The 21,447-nt window shown below is 36.2% G+C and overlaps 1 protein-coding gene across 1 annotated transcript in view; it reads right to left on the bottom strand.

The window, feature by feature from the left end:
- Positions 1-21,447, bottom strand: part of Sclt1 (sodium channel and clathrin linker 1) — a 222,251-nt gene that overhangs the window by 100,424 nt on the left and 100,380 nt on the right. Inside the window, exon 8 of the mRNA XM_029562032.1 lies at positions 7,050-7,121. Within this exon, the coding sequence (XP_029417892.1) occupies positions 7,050-7,121 (72 nt within the window). The remainder of the gene's footprint in view (positions 1-7,049; positions 7,122-21,447) is intronic.

The raw sequence follows: 21,447 nt of genomic DNA, 5'->3' as shown, positions 1-21,447 counted from the left end.
ACATACACAGGCGCCAAGGATCCAAGTGCAACTGATTATGACTAGTAATAATCAGATACATACAGATTAGAGATGTATGCACCAACATCTCAGTGTTAGTAGCAAAAACAATGAGTCTGTCTGTAAGGAACAATATATTCTAAAATGAAATGGAGATCTTTTTTAAAGGTTAAAAAACGTATTCAATTTTACATCTTACAGGGGTTATACTGAGTTCAATACTGTATAACTGTATTAACTGTGAACCTAATAACTTGCACCCACTTGTGAAAGAGATGTACTCTTGCTCTGGCATGTGTTACTGAATATGTTAAAGCTGTAGTGAAATGTTTCTTTTAATCATATAGTTATTAAAAAATTTAAAAAAATGATTAAAAAAATAATTCTACACAAAATAAAAATTTCCTCCTTAATAATTAGTAGATGTGAAAAATATTACCATTGAAATCTACCTGACGACTTTATATCAATGCCCAGATGCCAAGGAGCTCAGAGAGTAACTGACTGTGACTAGTAATTATCAGATATATAGAGATTAGAAACACACGTGCAAACATCTTAATGTCAATTGCATTAAAAATGAATTTTTCTGTATGAAAATGTGTATTTTAATAAGGAAATGGAGATCTTTTTTAAAGGTTAAAACCACATTTAATTTTACATCTTATAAAGTTTATACTGAGTACAATATTGTATAACTGTAATTAATTCAATTGTAAACCTAAAAATTTACAGCTAATCTTGAAAGAGATGCATTTTAGCTCAGGAAATTGTTATTGAATATGTCAAAGCTGTTGTAATGAAGTGCTTCTTTTAAGTATGTGGTTAATAAAGAAATAATTAAAAAACAAGAGAGGTTTTGCTAATTACCACTGATATCTGCTTTTGGAGAAAAATGTGGGTTTTTTTCAAGCATTCATAGACTATTTCCAAAAGTCACACCCTATTACGTGTTAAAAAATAGTAAAGCCAACAGTATGGAGAGCACAATCTTCAGCCCCAATGTTTAAAAAAGTAGAAATCAGTTAAAAAAAAAAAAGACTGCTTACACCTCTACTTGCAGAATCAAAAATAAGCTTCCAAAAAATTCATAGATCTAAAAGAATATCATAATGAAAGCTTCATTTTATTTCTATGTACTTTGGCATTTTATAATGAACACTTTTCCTCATTTAGTACAGATTACTGGCAGTATGCTACATGACAGAATTAAAAAGTATTAAAAAGTATTTCTAGGTGAAACTAACTTGTGGGTTAAACTAAAGGCTGTTAGGTATGTGCTAGTCTCAAAGAGTTCAGAATATGTAAATAAATAAACTGCCTCTGGTCTTTCCTTAATCTATTAGAAAAATCTGCACACTAACATAAAAATTTTTTACTGTTTCTGCAAGCATGACTCAATTATGGATTACTCAAAATATGTTTAACTTACTCTCTTAATCTTTAAAGCTGGTGCAATTGCTATTTAACAGGAAAGGAGAAAAGCAAGAAATAGGTTATTAGGTTTAAGACTATGGCTTGGGGGCGGGGCTGGAGAGATGGCTCAGTGGATAAGACCACTGTTCTTACAGAAGACCCAGGTTCAAATTCCAGCACACATATGGCAGCTAACAACTATCAGTAATTCCAGTTCCAGGGCATCTGAGTCTTTTCTGTCCTCCACAGGCATGACATGGGTGCACTTACCTACCATGCAGGCAATTACACACATACACATAAAATAAAAATAATAAAATATTTTTAAAAAAGCCTATGGCTTGGATTTTTTTGCAAGTATTTGATTTTTAAAGTAAATGAAAGCACCAGGGATGTGGTTCAGTAGCAGAGCTCTTGCCTAACTTGTAAAGCCCTGCACTCAATCTCCAGGACCACAAACACCCCTCTCAACAAAGTAGTTAATGTGTTTTTTTTTTTTTAAAAAGCTTTTTAATTATAGACTTATGAACGTTTTTTAAAAAAATAATGGGGCTAAGAATGATGGCACATACCTTTAATCTTGGCACTTGCAAGGCAGAGGCAAGTCCATCTCTGTGAGAATAAGGCCAGTCTAGTCCACATAGCAAGTTTCAGGACACTTGGGACTACAAGGAGACCCTATCTCAAAACCAAAACCAAAGCAGTTTTACTCTCAAGGTCGTTTGAGGATCTGTTCCTCAGGGGTCACATGGGCTTTGGAGGAGCCCCTGGCTCCTTTGTTTTTACCAGTTCTGTCTATGTGAAGGTAAGTCAAAGGTCCTCATGCTTGTGCAACAAGGACTTTATTTGCTGAGTCATCTCCTCAGCTTCTGCATACAGAATTTTGTAGCTGGTGCATTAATTTGTGTTCCACTCTGTAATATGTATGGGTCTTTTTCATTGTCAGTATTTATTTATTGTTGATTATTTTCTTGATGGTAGCTACTGTTCTGGGAGTCTCAATGTATTTATGATTTGCATTTCCCTGATGGCAAAGAATGGAGAATGGTGAACATTTCTTCATATAGTTACTGGTCATCTCTACTTCTTTTTGAGAACTGTCTGTTTAATTTAGTTACCAGTTTACTCACAGGATACTCTTTTTTTGGTGTTTAATTTTTTTAAAAAATTGATATATTTTGGGTACTGTGAGATATACAGCTGGCAAAGATTTTCTTCCATGCGGGAGGCTATTTCTTCACTTTATTTTATTTTTTTTCCTTTTTCTGTGTAGAAGCCTTTTAATTTCATGTGATCCCATTTGTCAATACTGGCTATTATTTCCTGATTTACTGGAATCCTTTTTTGTGTAGAGTCATGTTTTTGGTACTTTTATCAAAAATCACATGGCTGTAGCTATGTGGATTTATCTCTGGGCACTCTATTCTACCCCATTGTCTGTATGCCAGTTTCTGTTGCAGTACCATGCTGTTTTTAATAATGGGGTTATATAATATAATTTGAAATTAGGTATTATGCTTTGAGCTCAGAACTACTAGTTTGCCTATTGGGGGGTGGTATTCTGTGCTTCCATATGAATTTTAGTGTTTTTTTTCTAATTCTATGAAGAATTATTAGAATTTTGATGGAGACTGTGTTGAATTTGTAGATTATTTGTGGTAATATACCTATTTTCACAATACCCCTCCCATTTTTATTTTATGGACTAGGTTAGGAAGCAGTAGTGTTAGTTCTTAAAAAGTCTAGTAGAGTTTGGCAGTGAATCTTTGTGGTCCTGGACTTTTCTTTGTAAGAAGATACTTTTTATTACTGCTTCAAAATTTTAATTCATTATAGATCTATGCTGTTTTAATCACTAATCTTATTTTAATTTGGGTCTTTTCTCTCTTTGTTTGGTTTGGGTAAAGGTCTGTTGATCCTGTTTATCTTTTTAGAGAATCACCTCTTTAACTCACTGATTATTTGTATTCTTTAAAAAAATTTAATGTATTTTTTATTGAATTTTTGTGTATTTCATACATCTTAATCATACTTAGACCCCTTTCCCTATCCGTACCCCTTCATAGCCCACCCACAGGGTTTCATGCATTCTCCCTTAAAGCCTACTCAGTCAAGTTTGTGTACCTAGATGTCCCTCAGTATGAGTCTGCTCTTTTATCTCCATTTCAATAATTTTTAATTTAATCTTTAGTTTTTTTCCTCATTGATACTGAGTTTGGTTTGTTCTTGTTTGTGTAAGAACTTGAGGTACACTATTATTTGTTTGAGATCTTTGTGGGCTTTTTTACAATGTGAGCATACAAAGATATAAGATGGATTTTCATTTTCATTTGATACTAAAGTTTTAAATTTCTTCTATTATTTCTTGAATAATATACTGCTCATTCAAGAGTCTATTGTGCAATCTCTACTTATTTGCATCATTTCTGTAGTTTCTCTTGCTACTGATTTCTAGTTTTATGACCCTATAATCTGATAAGTTAAAATAATTATTTCATTTATTTTGGATTGGTTAAGACTTGCATTGTGGACTAAACTGTAATCTATTTTAGAGAAAGTTCCATGGGCGGCTGAGAAGAATTTGCATTCTATAGTTGTTGAGTGTATAAAAGTGTAATGTTTGGGGCTGGAGAGATGGCTCAGTGGTTAAGAGCACTGACTGTTTTTGCAGAGGACCTGGTTTTGATTCCCAGCACCCATATGGCAGCTAACATCTGTCTGTAACTCCAGTTCCAGGAGCTCTAACCCCCTCCTCTGACCTCGGTGGGTACTGTGTAACAAGGTTGCACCTACCTATATGCAGGCAATACACTCATACACATAAAATAAAAATAAATTATTTTTAAAAAAGTATAATGTCTGATTTATGGAATAGTTCAACACTCAAGTTTCTTCACTGAATTTTACTTTGGAAATTGTACTTACTGACACGAATTAAGTTCTGAAGTATTGTATCAGGTCCTAAATGTTCTTTTGTGTTCTTTTAATGTCAGTTTTATGAAACTGGGATTCCCAATGTTTGCTGCACATATATTTACACTTTTTAAAATCTTGATGGTTTGTTCCCTTTATTAACATATAGTGACCTTCTTTATCTCTTCTGAGTAATTTTGGTTTGAAGGCTACTTAGGTCAGATTTTATAATAGCTCACTGTATTTATTTCTGGATTCCAGTTATTTGGTATATCAAGTACTATTCTTGAAGAAAACAAAGAGTTGGATCCATTTTTAAATTTCATTAGCTAGTCTCCATCTCTAGAAAATTATTATTTTTAATTATTTATACATGTGTGTGACTGTATTCAGGTCTGTGCACATGACTAGAGGTGTCCACAGAGGTCAATGGTGGATTCCTGGAGCTGGAGTTACAAGCTACTGTGAGCTGATCAATGTGGATGCTAGGAACCAAATTCAGGTCCTCTGCAAGAGCAATACTTGCTTGTAACTGCTGAGTCATCTCTCAAGCCCTTGGTATGCAACTTTTAAAAAAAATATGATTTTTATTTTTTTATTGAATTTTTGTGATTTACATACAATTTGACGGTATTTTGATCCCTTCCCTAGCCACACCTCCCTTTACTACCCTCTGACCAATTTAATGTAGTCTATTATACATATAATAAGGCCTATAGAGTCTAAGTAGTGTCTCCAAATGTCCTTCAGTATGGGTCTATCCACTGGAGCCTGGTTAACCTACCAAGAGTCCCGTTCTTCAAAGATACTGCTTCTGTCCCTCCCAAAAGCCATCAGTTGTTGTGATTTCCTTAAGTTTGTTTGGGATTTCTTATTCACTTTCTCATGTCTACTAGTCTACATCTTTTAATTGGAGAGTTAAAACCATTTACATCTAGGGCTATTATTGAGAGACATTTGTTGATGCTTTTAATTTTGTTTTCCTAATTGGTCTGAATACTGTTTGTTCTTTTTTTTGCCCCCTATTCATCATGATTTTGGTAGTTTCCCTAGTTCTTGATTTTTTTCCTCTTATGAAATATATTCTTTGCTGTACTCTCAGGAATGAGACTATTTTTCTCCTCTGTGTTTAAGTCTTCCTTAAGCATCTTCTGAAATGCTTTCTTATGGTCATGAATTGCTTTACTTTGTCCTTGTCAAGTCTTTATTTCTCTAACAATTTGAAAGATAAATTTGCTGGATATAGTAATGTCAGTTGGCAATAATTTTCTCTCAGTGTTTGAAATATACTGTTCCATGCTTTCCTGATTTTTAATGTTTCTGCTGAGAAATCTATATTTGTGGGTTGCTGTTTTCTCTTTCTGGCTTTAGTATTATTTCTTTGTTCTGAAATCTTAGCATTTTATAATGTCTTCTTCATGAGATCCCCCCTCCCCCACTCAAGACTATTTAACATCCTAAATGTATCTTGTGTTTAAGATACATTTCTTTCCCCATATTTGGGGAAATTTCTACTATAATTTCATTGAGTAGATTTTCTACACCTTTAGTTTTTGTTAGCTCCTCTTCTACCCCATGCATTCCTAGGTTTAGTTTCATGATCATGTTGCAGAGTAATTAGAACTGGTAGTTAGGCTTGTTTTTTTTGTTTTGTTTTGTTTCTTTTTGTAGTTTTGCCTATTGTTATTTGAATGTAGCATTGCCCACAACCTTGCTTTTGGGCTGAGTGATCTTTGACTATGGTAAAGACACATATTTCTCTTCTTCCTCAATGTTGAAAGTTTTTGATAATCCACAGAAGAGAACAAGAAAAACAGAATTTTACATGGCCAATAGGGCATGCTATACCCCATTAACTTGACAGTGTTCCAACATCATTAAAACAAGAAATACTAAGCAAAAAAAAAAAAACCCATAAACATTTCTGATTCTATTACATTCAAGACCTCTGCACAATGATTAAAGTCTCCTCATAATGTATGCTACATGGTCAATGGTTTTTTGGAGACAATTAAGGAAGATATTATTTTGAGGTGCTACACTCTAATGGGAGAGAGATTTTCCTGAAAGAAAGCATGAATACGTAACTAGTAAGTGGTCAACATACACTAATGCACATTACTTATTAGAAGACATAATTCACTGCTAAATTTTGTAATAGAGATTAAAAGTGATACAAGGATTCAAAATTGATAACTGTTTACGAAGTTGTAAAAGTCATTAAATTTTGACTCATTAATTCTTCAATTTAAATTTAATATTCTAATGCAATCTCTAGTCACACAAGTACTCTTTTCTACTCTTTTCCTCTCTCCTTCTTGCCTACTCATCTTTTACTACTAATTTTTTTTTCCAGGAAGCTTTCTTGTCTTTCTTCTTTCCTACTGACATATATAACTTCTCTTCCTTCCTGGTATCCCAGAATAATCCAGCATTTGGCAGGAGCTATAGCGGGGTGATTTAGCAGCCCTATGTGTATTTTCTGTCAAAGGCAAGTGAAATGTGATAAATACCATCTGTCCTACTCTACTATAAGCCCCGCAACAAAACAACAACAACAACAACAACAACAACAAACTTCCATGTATATTTTTACTTTGTTTTTTAGCACCTAGCTTAGGTCACGGTTTAGCAAATATATCTGGAACAAATTCCAAATAACATATACCTTTTCATTTAATGTAACTGGAGGAAAATATCAAAATGGTCTTCTAACATACCATCTGAAGGGCTGAAAGTTCTTCTCTTAATTGTGAAATCAGTACTCCATACTGTTTCTTTGTGCTTTCAACCTGTAAATTAAAGCATTAAAATTTAGGTAAAGAATAAAGATGATTACTGATAAAAATTTAGAATGATTTTTTTTTAGTCTTTTTGAGACAGGGTCTTCCTGTAGCCTGGTACTCACTGTGTAGACCAGGCTTACCTTGAACTCACAGAGATCTGCCTGCCTCTGCCTCCTGGAGTGCTGGGATTAAAGGCGTGTGCCACCATACCCAGCCAGAATGATAAATTTTATTTTAAAAACTCTCTAACTTTTAGGGCATGAAAGATAAATAAGCATATAATGTATAAAATATCCAATAATCTGTCACAAACTAGGTATGGTTGTACGTAGTTATAATCCAAGCACACAGGAGGCTGAAGGAGGATTTTGAGTTCAACACCAACCTGGTCTACAAAGATAATCTGAACTGTATATATAGCAAGCCATACAGACCAGATCAGACTAGATTGGACTAGACCTGTTCAGACCAGACCAGACCAAAGGACTGGATATGTAGCATTTGTCTTGTATATACAAGGCCCTGAAATCTTCAGCACTGGGAAAAAAATGAAAAAAAGAAATTTGTCATGAGAATTGTATGTATGTCCACGAAGAATACTGGTTGTCAAACTTTTGAGTCTCAGGATTCTTTTATGCTGTAAAAACAAAGCTTTTTGATTATAGTGGATTCTTTCTACTAACACTTTTACCATTATTAGAAATGAAAGTAGAAAACTGTAAAAATGTTAATGCATCTAAAATAATTTAAATAATTACCTGGCAGCAAAATTTTTTATAAAAGTATATATCACAAAAAATAAAAATTTTGACAACAGTGGCAGCATTTTAAATTCTGTAGATATCCCTGATGTCTGGCTGAATAGAAGATAGCCAGGCGCTCCTACATGTTAGTGCACTCAACCTACTGTGGTGCTGCATACCATGCTGCTTCTGGAAAAAGCACTCTATCCGTGGGAGAATGCATGTGGAGGAAGCAAACAACGACTTACTGCAATTAGGAAGGTAGGTGTGACTGCAGACTCCTTGAACACTTTCAAAATGTTGCCAGAGAGCAAGACAGAAGGAAAGCAGGATCACACAACTAAACATGTAACTAAAAACTTTTAAGGTGCTTGTGTTCTATAGATAGAATACTTATACAATGTACATCAGAGACTAGTGATAAGTAGATGAGTGTTTAAAGAAAGCTTTATTTGAATTAACAGTTCAATCATCACAAACAGTAAAATTTCTGTGCCCAGAGTATTTTGAAGAATTAGCCACATTTCATCATAATGGCATCATGAAAATAATTTTCCCTAAAAACTATTCATGCTTTTATAAAGGACTAGAGGATTACTGATGCTAACATTTATCATCAATAAACTTCTATGATCTAAAAGTCTTTGGAAATTTTCTAGCATAAAATAAACTATTTTATTATTATAAACTCTATTTTAGAATACATACAATGTATTTAGATTTAGAATTTAGAATACATGCTATGAATAATTCTTAAGGAGACACATACAAAAAGAATACATACAATACTGCCTGCCATGTACTTTATTTGATTAATTAGTACGTGTTACCTTTTCGAATGTCTTGCCAAACAGTGCACATGGCTCAACTTTAACTTATAATTTATGTTGGCATTTCAGATAAATTAAGGATTAGGACATTACGAATCAATTTATTTTGCTTATAGCCAGCAATAATATGAGTACGTATTTGTTGAGGATTATAGGTAGTAGTTATGTACTATTCAGGATGTATTATATGTATTACCTCATTCATTCTCAAAACAATCCCATGAGGTACTCATTATCCCCATTACAAATGATGAAGACTAAGTGCTATAATTTGTATCTAGTAAAGGCTTGGCTCAAAACAAGGTGCTACTGGGAGATAGTGGAAAGTTTAAGAGGTGGGGTCTAGTGGGAGGCCTTCAGATCTTCTGGCACATGTACTTAAAGACCCTTCAGGACCCTTCTCTTTCACTTCTTGGTGATGGGGTAAGTGGTTTCACTCCACCATGTGTTCCACCATAATGTGCTGCCTTGCTAGAGGCTTGAAACCAATGGAACTAACTGATCATAGACTTGAGTCACTGAAACCATGAACCAAAATAAACCTTTTCTCTTTATAACTTGTATATCGTGTTTTTTTGCTACAGTAAGAGAAAATTGACTTAAACACTGAAGCACTGAGAAATTAACACCTGAATGTTTCCTTAACATAAAAATTTTGGTTCTTAAAAGCATAGTCGGGGCTGGAGAGATGGCTCAAGGTTAAGAGCACTGACTGCTCTTCCAGAAGACCCAGGTTCAATTAGCAGCACCCACATAGTGGCTAACAACTATCTGAAACTCCAGTTCCAGGAGATCTGACGCCCTCTTCTGACCTCCACGGGCACTGCACGACATGAGTGCCACCTACCTACATGCAAGCAATATTCCCAAACATATTAAATAAAAAAAAAAGCATAGTCATACCTGTCTGCCTCCTATTAATTTCTAAAATGTGCTCTTTCTAGTGTCTAAAACTGATATATATAACGAGATTTTATGATAATAATAGTATATTTTGAAATATTTTTATAGTAATGCTGGTAAACTAAGTTGAATGAAGAGTATATTTTCTGAAAATAATCTCTGAACTTACAACATTGATGGTATATCATCAGTGATCTATGACCTAAAGGTCACAGGGAATTTTTTAGTATTAGTATCTGATGAAACCAAATATGAGGCTGAGGTAGTTGGAGCCCAAGATCTGAACTCAGCAAACAACAATCTGATCATTCAGCCTTAAAATCAATGTATTTTAGTTGATCTTAGCATTAGAAAATACAACTGGAATGTTAATACACAACAACATACTTTGATAAAGTATTTTTACAAAGTACATAAAATTTATTATCTATTTAAAAATATTATCTATTTAAAAACATGTCTTCAAAGCCCGGCATGGTGGTGCACACCTATAGTCCCAGCACTTGGGAGGCAGAGGCAGATGGATCTCTGTGAGTTCAAGGCCAGCCTGGTCTACATAGTAAGTTCCAGGACAGCTGGGGCTACAGGGAGAACCTGCTTTAAAAAGACCCAAACAAACAAACAAACAAACAAAGTCTTCAAGAGTACCTAAGACTAGTTTAAGTCTAACATTTAAGAATTTTCAACCCCACATATGGAGAAGAGTCTTGCAGGAAGAATATAGAAGATTGGGAATAAGAAAGGCTTTAGTTTGTCTGTAATTTGAATTTTTATCTTGGAAAATCATTTAGTTTCAGTCAATTAGGGAAATATTTAGTCCATATTACTTGTTTCTTTTTCTTCTTCTTTTTTTTTTTTCAACGGTGAATACATTTAGCAGGCAGGTCATAGCAAAGTGTGTGGGGGGTGTCTACTATAGGTCTCATATGTTATTGGATGATATTCATAGATTTTTGATTGGTGGGACCTGGTGGTCTAGTAAATTTATACATTTTATTAGTCAAAAGTTGTTAATTCAGAATTGGAGGTAGGTAAGATGTGGCTATTTATTGGATTAAAGATGTTCCCAGATAATTTGTGAATATACTCTAAATCTGTAGCCTTCCAAACTCTCCACAGTCATTGTGTGTTTATCTGTTGGTCAGCCTTATGGGAAATTCAGTTCAGGACGCAGGAGTTCTTTCTAGAAACTTTCTTTCACAGTTCCCCTTGTTAGCCAAGCATTACATGCTGTGCATGAAGGGGCCATATATTATTTATTTCCAGGTCATCTAAGAAGGTTCATTCCTAGAATTTGATGTAGATGGGGCTTAATTGTAGGCAAGATAGCAGTCTTCAGGAGGGAGTAATGACTAGCTGATAGAGCCAGTAAGAAAGAAATTTCTGGAGCTATTAGACATCATAATCTGGATCTTTGTTTTTCTTTTGTCCCCTGTATCTGATATAACATTTGTATGTCACATATAATAGGATGATTATGCTTAAAATAACCAAGAGCACTGCTTGGCCTAATGGAGTAAATGTAACAGATTGAGGCAACAAACATTAAAATAAAAATGATATTAACCATGTTTCCCCCTGTATGTACAATTATCTGTACTCTATGAACCATTTTATTTGGAATATTTAAACAAATCTACTGTTTTCTAATGTTTATTTTTCTTTGGATAAGTTAGACTTATAGCCATAACCTCATAGAGGGATGAGCTCTAACTCTAGTAGTTTTTTTTTTAATTATTTACTTAATAACCACATACTTAGAAAAAGCACTTCATTACATCAGCACTGACATATTCAATAACAATTTTCTGACCTAAGATGCATCTCTTTCAAAGTTGGCTATAAATTTTTAGGTTTACAGTTGAATTGTTACAGTTATACAATATTGTACTCAGTATAAACCCTGTAAAACAGAAAATTAAATGAGGTTTTAACCTTTAAAAAAGATCTCCATTTCATTATTAAAATATGCAGTTTCATACAGAAAAATTCATTTTTAATACAATTGACACTAAGATGCACATGCGTTTCTGATCTCTATTTATTGCTAGTCACACAGTCGGTTACTTTCTGAGCTCCTTGGCATCTGAGCATGGATATAAAGTCATAAGGTAGATTTCAATGGTAATGTTTTTCACATCTACTAATTAACATGAAGTAAATGTTTATGCTTCCTCCTCAAATATGTCTTTTTTTTTAATTTATCGATTTTTTTTGTGTATATTGTATGTTATTTTTTGGAAGCATTTCATTTCAGCTTTAACATGTTCAATAACACACTCCAGAGCAACAGTACATCTCTTTCACAAGTGGGTGCAAATTCCTAGGTTCCCAGTTGAATTAATATAGTTATATATTATTGAACTCAGTATAAGCCTTGTAAGACATAAAATTGGATGAGTTTTTAACATTTAAAAAAGATCTCCATTTCATTTTAGACTATATTGTTCCTTGCAGACAGGCTCACTGTTTTTGCTACTGAGATGTTGGCGCTTGCATCTCTAATCTGTATGTATCTGATTATGACTACTCACAATAGGATGCACTTGGATCCTTGGTGCCTGTGTATGTCTATAAAGCCATCAGGCAGATTTCAATGGTATTGTTTGTCACCTCTACTAATTAGCATGATGTAAATTTCCATGCTTCCTCAAATATAATACACTTTCTAAAAATTTATTGATTTTTTTTAAGTGTGTGTGTATATCACACAGAACATCCCAAACCATCTCATTCGACTATAAACCCACTTCCCAGATGGCACCCTCCTATAGCCTGCCTCCCCCAACTAGAGCCCTTATACTATGATATCCCTGCTACTTGCCCTTCTGGTGAATCTAGTCAGCCTATCTAGAGGTCTTTGTTTTAGGAGGGTAAGCTGTTCCTCATCTAGCAGCAATCAGTTGTCAATATTCCTTTAGATAAAATTGGGGTCTGCTGTTCATTTTCCCAGTTCTATGCTGGGTTACTATCTGGGAGTCTCTTTGGCCACCCTGACCAACAACTCAAAAGAAGGTTTCTCCTATCTGGCATTGTTGCTTCTTATGTAGCCTTTAGCTATGCTACCAGTTCCGCGTATGTGAAGATAAGTGAAAGGTCCTGCCTGACAATGGTTGGCTTTGAAGATAAGTCAAAGGTCCTACTCAACCATGGCTGGTTTTGCTTGGAAGCATGGAGGAAATGATTACTCTGTATTGACCCTCCTCTTTGTAGACTGGACAATGGTTCAAGTCCATCTGGTGGGGTCTTCTCTGCCTCCTTGATCAAGAGGACAGGTGACCTACCACAATTCGAGGACATTTGGAGAGATGCTCATAGTCCCCTGGAACAATTCGACCTAGGAGGGCAAGGAGGAAAAACTGTCCTTTATGTCCCTCTGACCAAATTATTATAGGCCTCAAAGTATGTCTATTAAACATCCAAGAAGGTTAGTTCCACCGGTCTGGTACTTTTAATTACAATGTGTCATGTAGATAAATCTTGGGTAAAGACCAATTGTTCTCAGATAAACCTTACATAACATATATTTCTTGATCTGCTATGTATAATTTGTCAGTAGGTTGTAGGAGTAATATGATTCCCTCTGTTTTTCAAAACTAGCTAGGCATTATTTATCTCTCGCATTGTCTCACCCCTCATCATGGTTTTCCCACTTAACATGCCCTCATTTCCCCCTTTCTCCCTTAATAGTACCCTTCTCCTATGGTCCTACCTCTCTTAAGCTCATTCTTTCCCTTTATCTCCAAGGTTCCTTGTATACCTGTCCCTCTCCCCTCCCTTAAACTAACTCAATTTTTATCCATATCTCCCTTATTACGGCCTGTTTCCTCCTGTTCTTCTCTTTCAGGTTCTTTCTTTTCTTTTACCTTCCTGTTTCTTTTCCATTATCCTCGTTCCTGTAGTTAAGTCTGGTTACATACTCATTTATCAGGGTTTGCTTCTAGGATCCACATATGAGGGAGAACATATGTCGATTTTTTTTCTGAGTCTGTGTTACTTCACATAGTATAATAGTTTCTAGTTCCATCCATTTACCTGCAAATTTCATGATTTCATCTTTCTTTACTGCTGAGTAAAACTCCATCATATATTCATTTTCAATATCCACTCATCAATTGAGGGAAACTTATCATCTCTTAGCTATTGTGAAAAGAGCAGTGTGCTGGATAGCTTTAGTGTCAACTTGACACACCTGGATTGAGGGAGTCTCAATCGGGGAATTGCCTCTATTGGACGGGCCTGTGGCCATATCTGAAGGGCATCTTCTTGATGAGTGATGTGGGAGGGCCCAGACCACTGTGGGTGGTGCCACCCCTGGGAAGGTGGGTGGGCCTGTGTTGCATAAGAAAGCAGGCTAGCAGGGACCAGGGGAGCAAGCCAGTAAGCAGCATTCCTCCATGGCCTGTGCTCCAGCTCCTGCCTCCAGGTTCCTGCCCTGAGTTCCTACCTTGGGCTCCCTGATGAACTGTGACCCAGGAGATGTAAGACAAATAAACCCGTTCCTCCCCAAGTTGGTACTGGTCAGAGTGTTTTGTCACAGCAATGAAGAAACAAACCAGGACAGAAATTGGTACCAGAGAGTGGGATATTGCTGTGACAGACCTGATCTTGTTGTTTTGGGGAGGACTGTGGAAGGTGTTTGGAACTTTGGGCTGGAAAGCCATTGCATGCTCAGAGTTTGTTGCAGTGGAGCTTGGAACAGTTATGCTGAAAGAGTTGTAGACGATGGACGGCTCGTGAAGCTTCAAAGGGAAGCAGAGACTATCAGGGCTGTTCATGTGAGACTTTGGATTGAGAATCTGTGGGTTCTGGTTGGCTGGGGCTGAAGAATCAGCTGTGATTAAGAAGAGACCAGAACCTGAAGCAAAACCTTTGCTTTACTGGGACAACTGATGCTGGTTAGCTGGGGCTGAAAAATTAGTTGTAAGTAACAAGAGACGAGCATCACTGTGCTGGAGTCTTCTGGTAGGTATTTCATCAGGATCAGCACACAGAGGGGACCCACACTTCTATTTCAAGCTGGAAGCAGGACTTGGTGATGTGTAAGAGTCTCCTGCATGGTTCTGGTGTTGAAAGCATGAAAGGGTCACAGAGAGCAGCTGAGGCTTGGCAATCTGAGAGGCCAGGAAAGGCCATAGGTGAAAGTGCAGCTTCAGTTGCAGCAAAGACCCCAGAATTGAAGGGGTCATGGAGAGAAACTGAGGCTTTGCACCCCAAGAGGCAAGAAGAGGCCATTGGTGAAGGTGTAGCCTCAGTTTCAGTGGCGACCCCTGCTTTTTGTAGATGCCAGGACCATGGGATGACCACCAAGGACAGCGGCAGGTGTGGAATGGAGCTGGCCTGGGTCTGCGAGATGAGCTGAGTGTGCTGTGGACTGCAGAGTCAGAGCAATGGAGCTGCCAGAACCCTTTGGAGACAGAAGATTGTGAGTGAATCCCAGATGTCCAGCCTTGAGCTACTATGCTGGACTTTGGTTTTGCTTAGGTGTGCCCGAATCTTCCCTTTGAAATAAGACAGTACTTGTTTTGGATTTTACAGAAGCCTACACACAGTTGATACTTTTTAAAAGAGACTATGGAATTTTAAGTGTTTGGATTTTTTTTTAAAGACTGTGGGGTTTTTAAGGTTGTACTGGCTTATGTTGTGATATTAATGTTACATCATAACTTGGGGACAAGAATTGGAAAGCTTATGGTTTAACAGTGATGTGTTTGTGTGTCAAGGGAGCCTCAATCAGGGAACTGCCTCTACTGGACTGGCCTGTGGCCATGTCTGAAGGGCATCTTCTTGATGAGTGATGTGGGAGGGCCCAGCCCACTGTGGGTGGTGCCACCCCTGTGTTGCATGAGAAAGCAGGCTGAGCAGGGACCAGGGGAGCAAGCCAGTAGGCAGCGTTCCTCCATGGCCTGTGCTCCAGCTCCTGCCTCCAGGTTCCTGCCCTGAGTTCCTACCTTGGGCTCCCTGATGAACTGTGACCCGGGAGATGTAAGATAAATAAACCCTTTCCTCCCCATGTTGGTAGTGGTCAGAGTGTTTTGTCACAGCAATGAAGAACAAACTAAGACAAGCAGCAACAAACATAGATGTACAAGTGTCTGCAAAAGGATGAGTTCTTGGGTATATGCCAAGGAGTGGTATAACTGGGTCAAATGGTAGGTTCATTTGTAATATTTTAAGAGTCCTCCATCCTGCTTTCCATAGGGGTTGAAGAAATTTGCAGCCCCAACAGCAGTGGATGAGTGTTGCCCTTTCCCCACATCTTCTCCAACATTTGGTATCATTTGTTCTATTGATCTTAGCCAGTTTGACTGGGGTAAGATGAAATCTTAAAGTGGTTTTAATTTGCATTTCCCTAATTATTAGTAATGTTGAATATCTTTTAAGATGTTTCATAGCAGTCTTTACTTCTTCTTTTGAGAACTCTCTGTTCAGCTCCTTAGCCCATCTTTTCATTGGGTTGCTTCATGTCTTGGTTCTCTGTTTTTGAGTTCTTTATATATTCTGGTTATTAAACCTCTGTTGGATGTGTCACTGGTGAAGATTTTCTCTTATTTGGTGGTTTTTCTCTTTGCTTTCTTGGTTGGCTCCTTTGATGTACAGAAGCTTTTCAGTTTAATGAGGTCCCATTGGTTAATTCTTGCCCTTGGTTCCTGAGTGATTGATGACTGGTTTAGAAAATCATCTCCTACACCTATATCTTGTAGGTTTTTGCCAATGTTTTCATCTAATAGTTTCAAAGCTTCAGGCTTTACATTGAGGTCTATGATCAACTTGGAATTGACTTTTGTGCAAGATGAAAGATAGGGGTTTAGTTTCATTCTTCTATAGGTGGACATCCAGTTTTGCCAGCACCATTTGCTAAACATGCTGTCTTTCCTCCAGTTAATGTTCTTGGCCCCTTTGTCAAATATCAGGTGGCTGAAATTGCATTTACTCATATTTGGGTCTTCAATTTTGTCCCACTGATCTATGGGTCTATTTTTGTGCCAATACCATGTTGTTTTTATGACTATAGCTCTGTAATAAAGCTTGAAATCTCGTATAGTAATCCCGTGGCATTGCTCTCAGTGCTCAGGGTTGTTTTGGCTATCTGAAGTCTTTTGTGCTTCACTTCTGTGAAAAATGACATGGGGATTTTGATTGGCTTTGTGTGGAATGCATAAATGGCTTTTGGTAGGATGGGCATTTAGACAATATTAATTCTTCCAATCCATGAGCATGGGAGTTCCTTCCATCTTCTGATGTCTTCCTCAATCTCTTTCTTTAAAGATTTAAAATTTTCATTGTAGAGCTCTTTAATGTCTTTGGTAAGGTTTATTCCGAGACATTTTATTATTTTTACAGCTATTGTGAAGGGGAGTATTTCCATGTGAACTTTTTCTGATTGCCTGTTACTGGTATACAGAAAGGCTACAAACTTTTGTAGGTTAATTTTGTAACCTGCCACTTTACTGAATGTGTTAATAATTTCTAGGACTTTTGGGGTGGAATTTTTGGCGTGTCTTAGATATAATATCATAAAGTCTGCAAAAAGGGATAATTTGATCTCTTCTTTTCCAATTATTAACTGTTTAATTTCCTTCTCTTGTCTTATTTCTCTTGCAAGAGTTTCAAGCACTATGTTACAGAGAAGTGGAGATAGTGGGCAGCCCTGTCTGGTTCCTGATTTCAGTGGGAATGCTTCCAGGTTTTCTCCATTTAGAATGATGTTGGCTGTGGATTTGTTATATATGACTTTAATTATGCTGAAGTATGTTCCCTGAAGTCCAGTTTCCTCTAGGACTTTGAACATAAATGCATGCTGAATTTTGTCAAAGGCCTCTGCATCTATTGAGATGACCATGTGGTTCTTGTCTTAGAGCCCATTTATATGATTTACGATGTTGATTGACGTACGTATGTTGACCCATCCCTGCATCTCTCGGGTAAAGCCGACTTGATCAAGGTGGATGATCTTTTTGATGTGTGTCTGTATGTGGTTTGCCAGTATCTTCTTGAGAATTTTTGCATCTATGATCATTAATGATATGGGTCTATAGTTTTCTTCTTTGGTTGTATCTTTACCTTGCTTTGGTAATGATGCTGGCTTCATAGAATGAATTTGGAAGTTCTCTCTCCATTTCAATTTTTTGAATAAATTCAGTAGTACTGGATGTAGATCTTCTTTAAATGTCTGATAGAATTCTGCTCTAAATCCGTCTGGTCCCGGGCTTTTGTTAGTTGGGAGGTTTTGTATTACTGTTTCAATCTTTGTGTGTTATGGGTCTGTTTAGGCTCTTCATCACTTCTTGGTTTAGTTTTGGTGGTTCCCATGCCTTTAGATATCCACCCATTTCTTTTAGGTTTTCACTTTAGTAGCATATAAGTTTTTAAAGTATTCCCTTATAATGTTCTGTATCTTTCTGGTGTCTGTTGTGATGTTTCCCCTTTCATCTCTGATTTTGTTCATTTGGAGATGCTCTTTCTTTTGGTTGACTGGGCTAGCGGTCTGTCAATCTTGTTTATCTTTTCAAAGAACCAACTCTTGGATTCACTCTCTCTTTGTATAGCTTCTTTGTTTCAATTTCATTAATTTTTGCCTCGATTTTTATTTCTTCTTCTCTGCTGGGTTTGGGGTTCATTTGCTGTTGCTTTTCAAGTATGCTGAGTTGCAATGTTAAGTCATTTATTTGTGTTCTTTCCGATATTTTGATTTAGGCACTTAGAGCTAAGGACTGCTTTCAGCATGTCCCAGAGATTCTGTTGAGTTGTACTGTCCTTTCATTTAATTCCAGGAATATTTTTCTATCTTAATTTCTCTTTTGACCCATTTATCATTCAAGAGTGTGTTGTTTAATCTCCACGTGTTCATGTCGTGATTAGGGCTTCTTCCGGTGTTGATTGTAAGCTTTTTTGCATTGTGGTCTGATAGAATGCATGGAATTACTTCAATGTTTCTGTATTTGTTGAGGTTTGTTTTGTGCCCTGGTATATGGTTGATTTTGGAGAAGGTTCCAATGGGGTGCTGCGTAGAAAGTATGTCCTTTGGTGCTTGGGTGGAATACTTGGTAGATGTCTGTTAAGTCCATTTGATATATGGTATTGTTTAATTCAGATGTCTCTCTGTTAAATCTCTGCTCGGTTGACCTATCTAATGAAGACAGTGGGGTATTGAAGTCCCCTTCTATTAATGAGTTGGGATTAATCTGGGTCTTAAAGTCCTGTAGTACTGTTTTTATGAAGTTCGGTGCACCAGAGTTTTGTGAATACATGCTCATGATTGTAATATTTTCTTGTTTCTTTGACCAGAATGAAGTGGCCCTCTTTATCTCTTCTGAATAGTTTTAGGTTAAAGTATATTTTGTCAGACATTAGAATTGCTATGCCTGCTTTTTTCTTAGTGCCATTTGCTTGCTATATTTTTTTCCATCCTTTCACTTTGAGATATTGTCTGTCCTTGAAAGTGACACGAGTTTCTTGGAGACAACAAAAAGATGTTTTTTTTTGTTGTTGTTGTTTTTTTTTTCTTAATCCATTCACCTAGTCTATGTCTTCTGACTAGGGATTTCAGTCTGTTAATATTTAAAGTTATTAATGAAAGATGAGTATTGAATCCTGTCATTTTTATTTCAGTTTACATTCTTGACACCGCTGTACTTTTCCACAGTTATACCTTCATTGGATTTCTTTCCACAACCCCCTATGTATAGTCATTCCTTTCTTCAGGTCTTTGTATTGTTTCTAAAACTCTCTAAAGGGCTGGTTTTGTGGACATGAATTCCTTCAGCCTATTTATGTCATGGAAGATTTTTCTTTCTCCTTCATATATAATAGACATTTTTTGCTGGGTAAAGTACTCTGGGCTGACATTTATTGTCATGTAGAACTGGAAATAGCTTGGGCCAGGCTCTTCTGGCTCTCATAGTTTGCATTGAAAAGTCAGCTGTAATCCTGATGGGCCTAATGGGTTTTTCTTTATATGGAATTTGTTGTTTTTCTTTTGCAGCTTTCAGTATTTTCTCTGTACAGTTAGTGTTTTTACTATGATGTGCCGTGGAGTGTTTCTTTTGTGGTCCTGTCTGTTTGGTGTTCTATATGCTTCTTGTATTTGTATGGGCATGTCTTTGTTTAATTTTGAGAAATTTTCTTCCATGATTCTGTTGAGGATCTGGTCCATGCCATTATCATGGGATTCTTCTCCTTCCTGTATGCCTATGATTCATAAGTTTTGTCTTTTTATGGTGTCACACAATTCCTGCATATTCCATTCTTGTGATTTCTTAAAATTTTCATAATCTTTGCTTGAGTGGTCTAGTTCGTCCACTTTATCTTCTAGTCTTGATACTGGTTTCCATTTTGTTCATTCTGCTGGTGAGGCTTTCTCCTGTCATTTCTATTGTGCTCCTCTAGAGGATTACTGGTATTTGGTGGGGGTATGTTATTTTGGTTTTTCATGTTATTATTTTTTCTCTGTGATTTTGACATGTGAATTTCTTTTGTAGTTTCTGAGTCTTGTGTGTTCTTTAAATTCACTGAATTCTTTTTTCATGTTTATAATTGTTCTTTTGAGTTCCATGTCCTGCATTATCTCTAGGGGGTTCTTACTGTACTTCTCTAGAGGACTATTGGTATTTGGTGGGGATGTGTTATTTTGGTTTTTCATTTTATTATTTTTGTCTGTGATTTTGACATTTGGATTTCTTTTGTAGTTTCTGATTCTTTATTTTTATTTTCTTGTACCTTTTATTTGCAATTTCTATGATTTTTCTGAAGTAATAGATTTTCAGCAATAAAATAACACTGTTTATCTCTCTTCAGTGTAAATTGCAACAAATTTGTGAGAGAGCATTAAGCATATGCTAATTCTTTTCTCATTTTTCTTTAGATTTTTAGGGTGGCTGGATAAAGTATTGTAATTACTTTAAAGCTATCCAGGAACCAATTACCTAAGTGAAATGGTCATTAAGACAACTTTATATCATTATTTTCAGTTATAAGTTACATAACAAAAGCATTTGTGAATGTAAGGGAAAATCCAGCAATGTGGCTCAGTCCTGTGGCTTAGTCATTTTTAATGCTGGCCGAAATGGGAATGTGTTAACTTCTGACCTTGCTCCACCATGACAAGCAAAGATGGCATGCTCTCAGAACTGCCAGTGAATGTGATGGCTCCATGCTGCCAGTCTTCTAGAACATCTACACATAATGAACTTTTAAAAATTTAAGTGTTTTTGTTCTAAGAAATCACTGAATAGTCAAACGCTTCTGGTTTTCCTGTAGAAGGGATAAATTTAAAATGGAAGCCAATTCTTAGTTTGTGGCCGCTCTCAGACCATATAAATGTCCTAGTCATAAAAGCAAGCATCTTTATTGTACAGTGTATCTCAACTATGTATTTTTTTAAAATTTTTAATTCTTACTGACAGTTTCATACATGTGTATAATGGGTTTTGTTCCTCATCAACCCCTATTACGTTGCCTCAACTATGAATTTTTTTAAATAAAATATATATATTTTTTAATTAGAAGAAGCATTTCATTACAACAGCATTAACTTATTCAATAACATTTTTCTGAGCTAGGGTACATCTCTTTCAAAATTGACTCTACATTTCTAGGTTTACAGATGAATTATTACGCTTATACAATCTTTTTCTCATTATAAACTCTTTAAGACATAAAATAAATGAGGTTCCAACATTTAAAAAAGATCTCCACTTTGTTGTCAAAACACATAGATGCATACAGAAAAATTGATTCCAAGGCAATTGACATGGAGACATTTTCACATACATTTCTAATCTCTATATACATGACTATCACTGGTCACAGTCGCCCACCTTCTGAGCTCCTCGGCATCTGAGCATGAATACAAAC

This window comes from Nannospalax galili, unplaced genomic scaffold, assembly GCF_000622305.1.
Source record: "Nannospalax galili isolate Female #2095 unplaced genomic scaffold, S.galili_v1.0 scaffold1631, whole genome shotgun sequence".
Lineage (NCBI taxonomy): Eukaryota > Metazoa > Chordata > Mammalia > Rodentia > Spalacidae > Nannospalax > Nannospalax galili.
The sequence above is the reverse complement of the archived record's forward strand: the minus strand, read 5'-3'. Positions and strand labels throughout refer to the sequence as shown.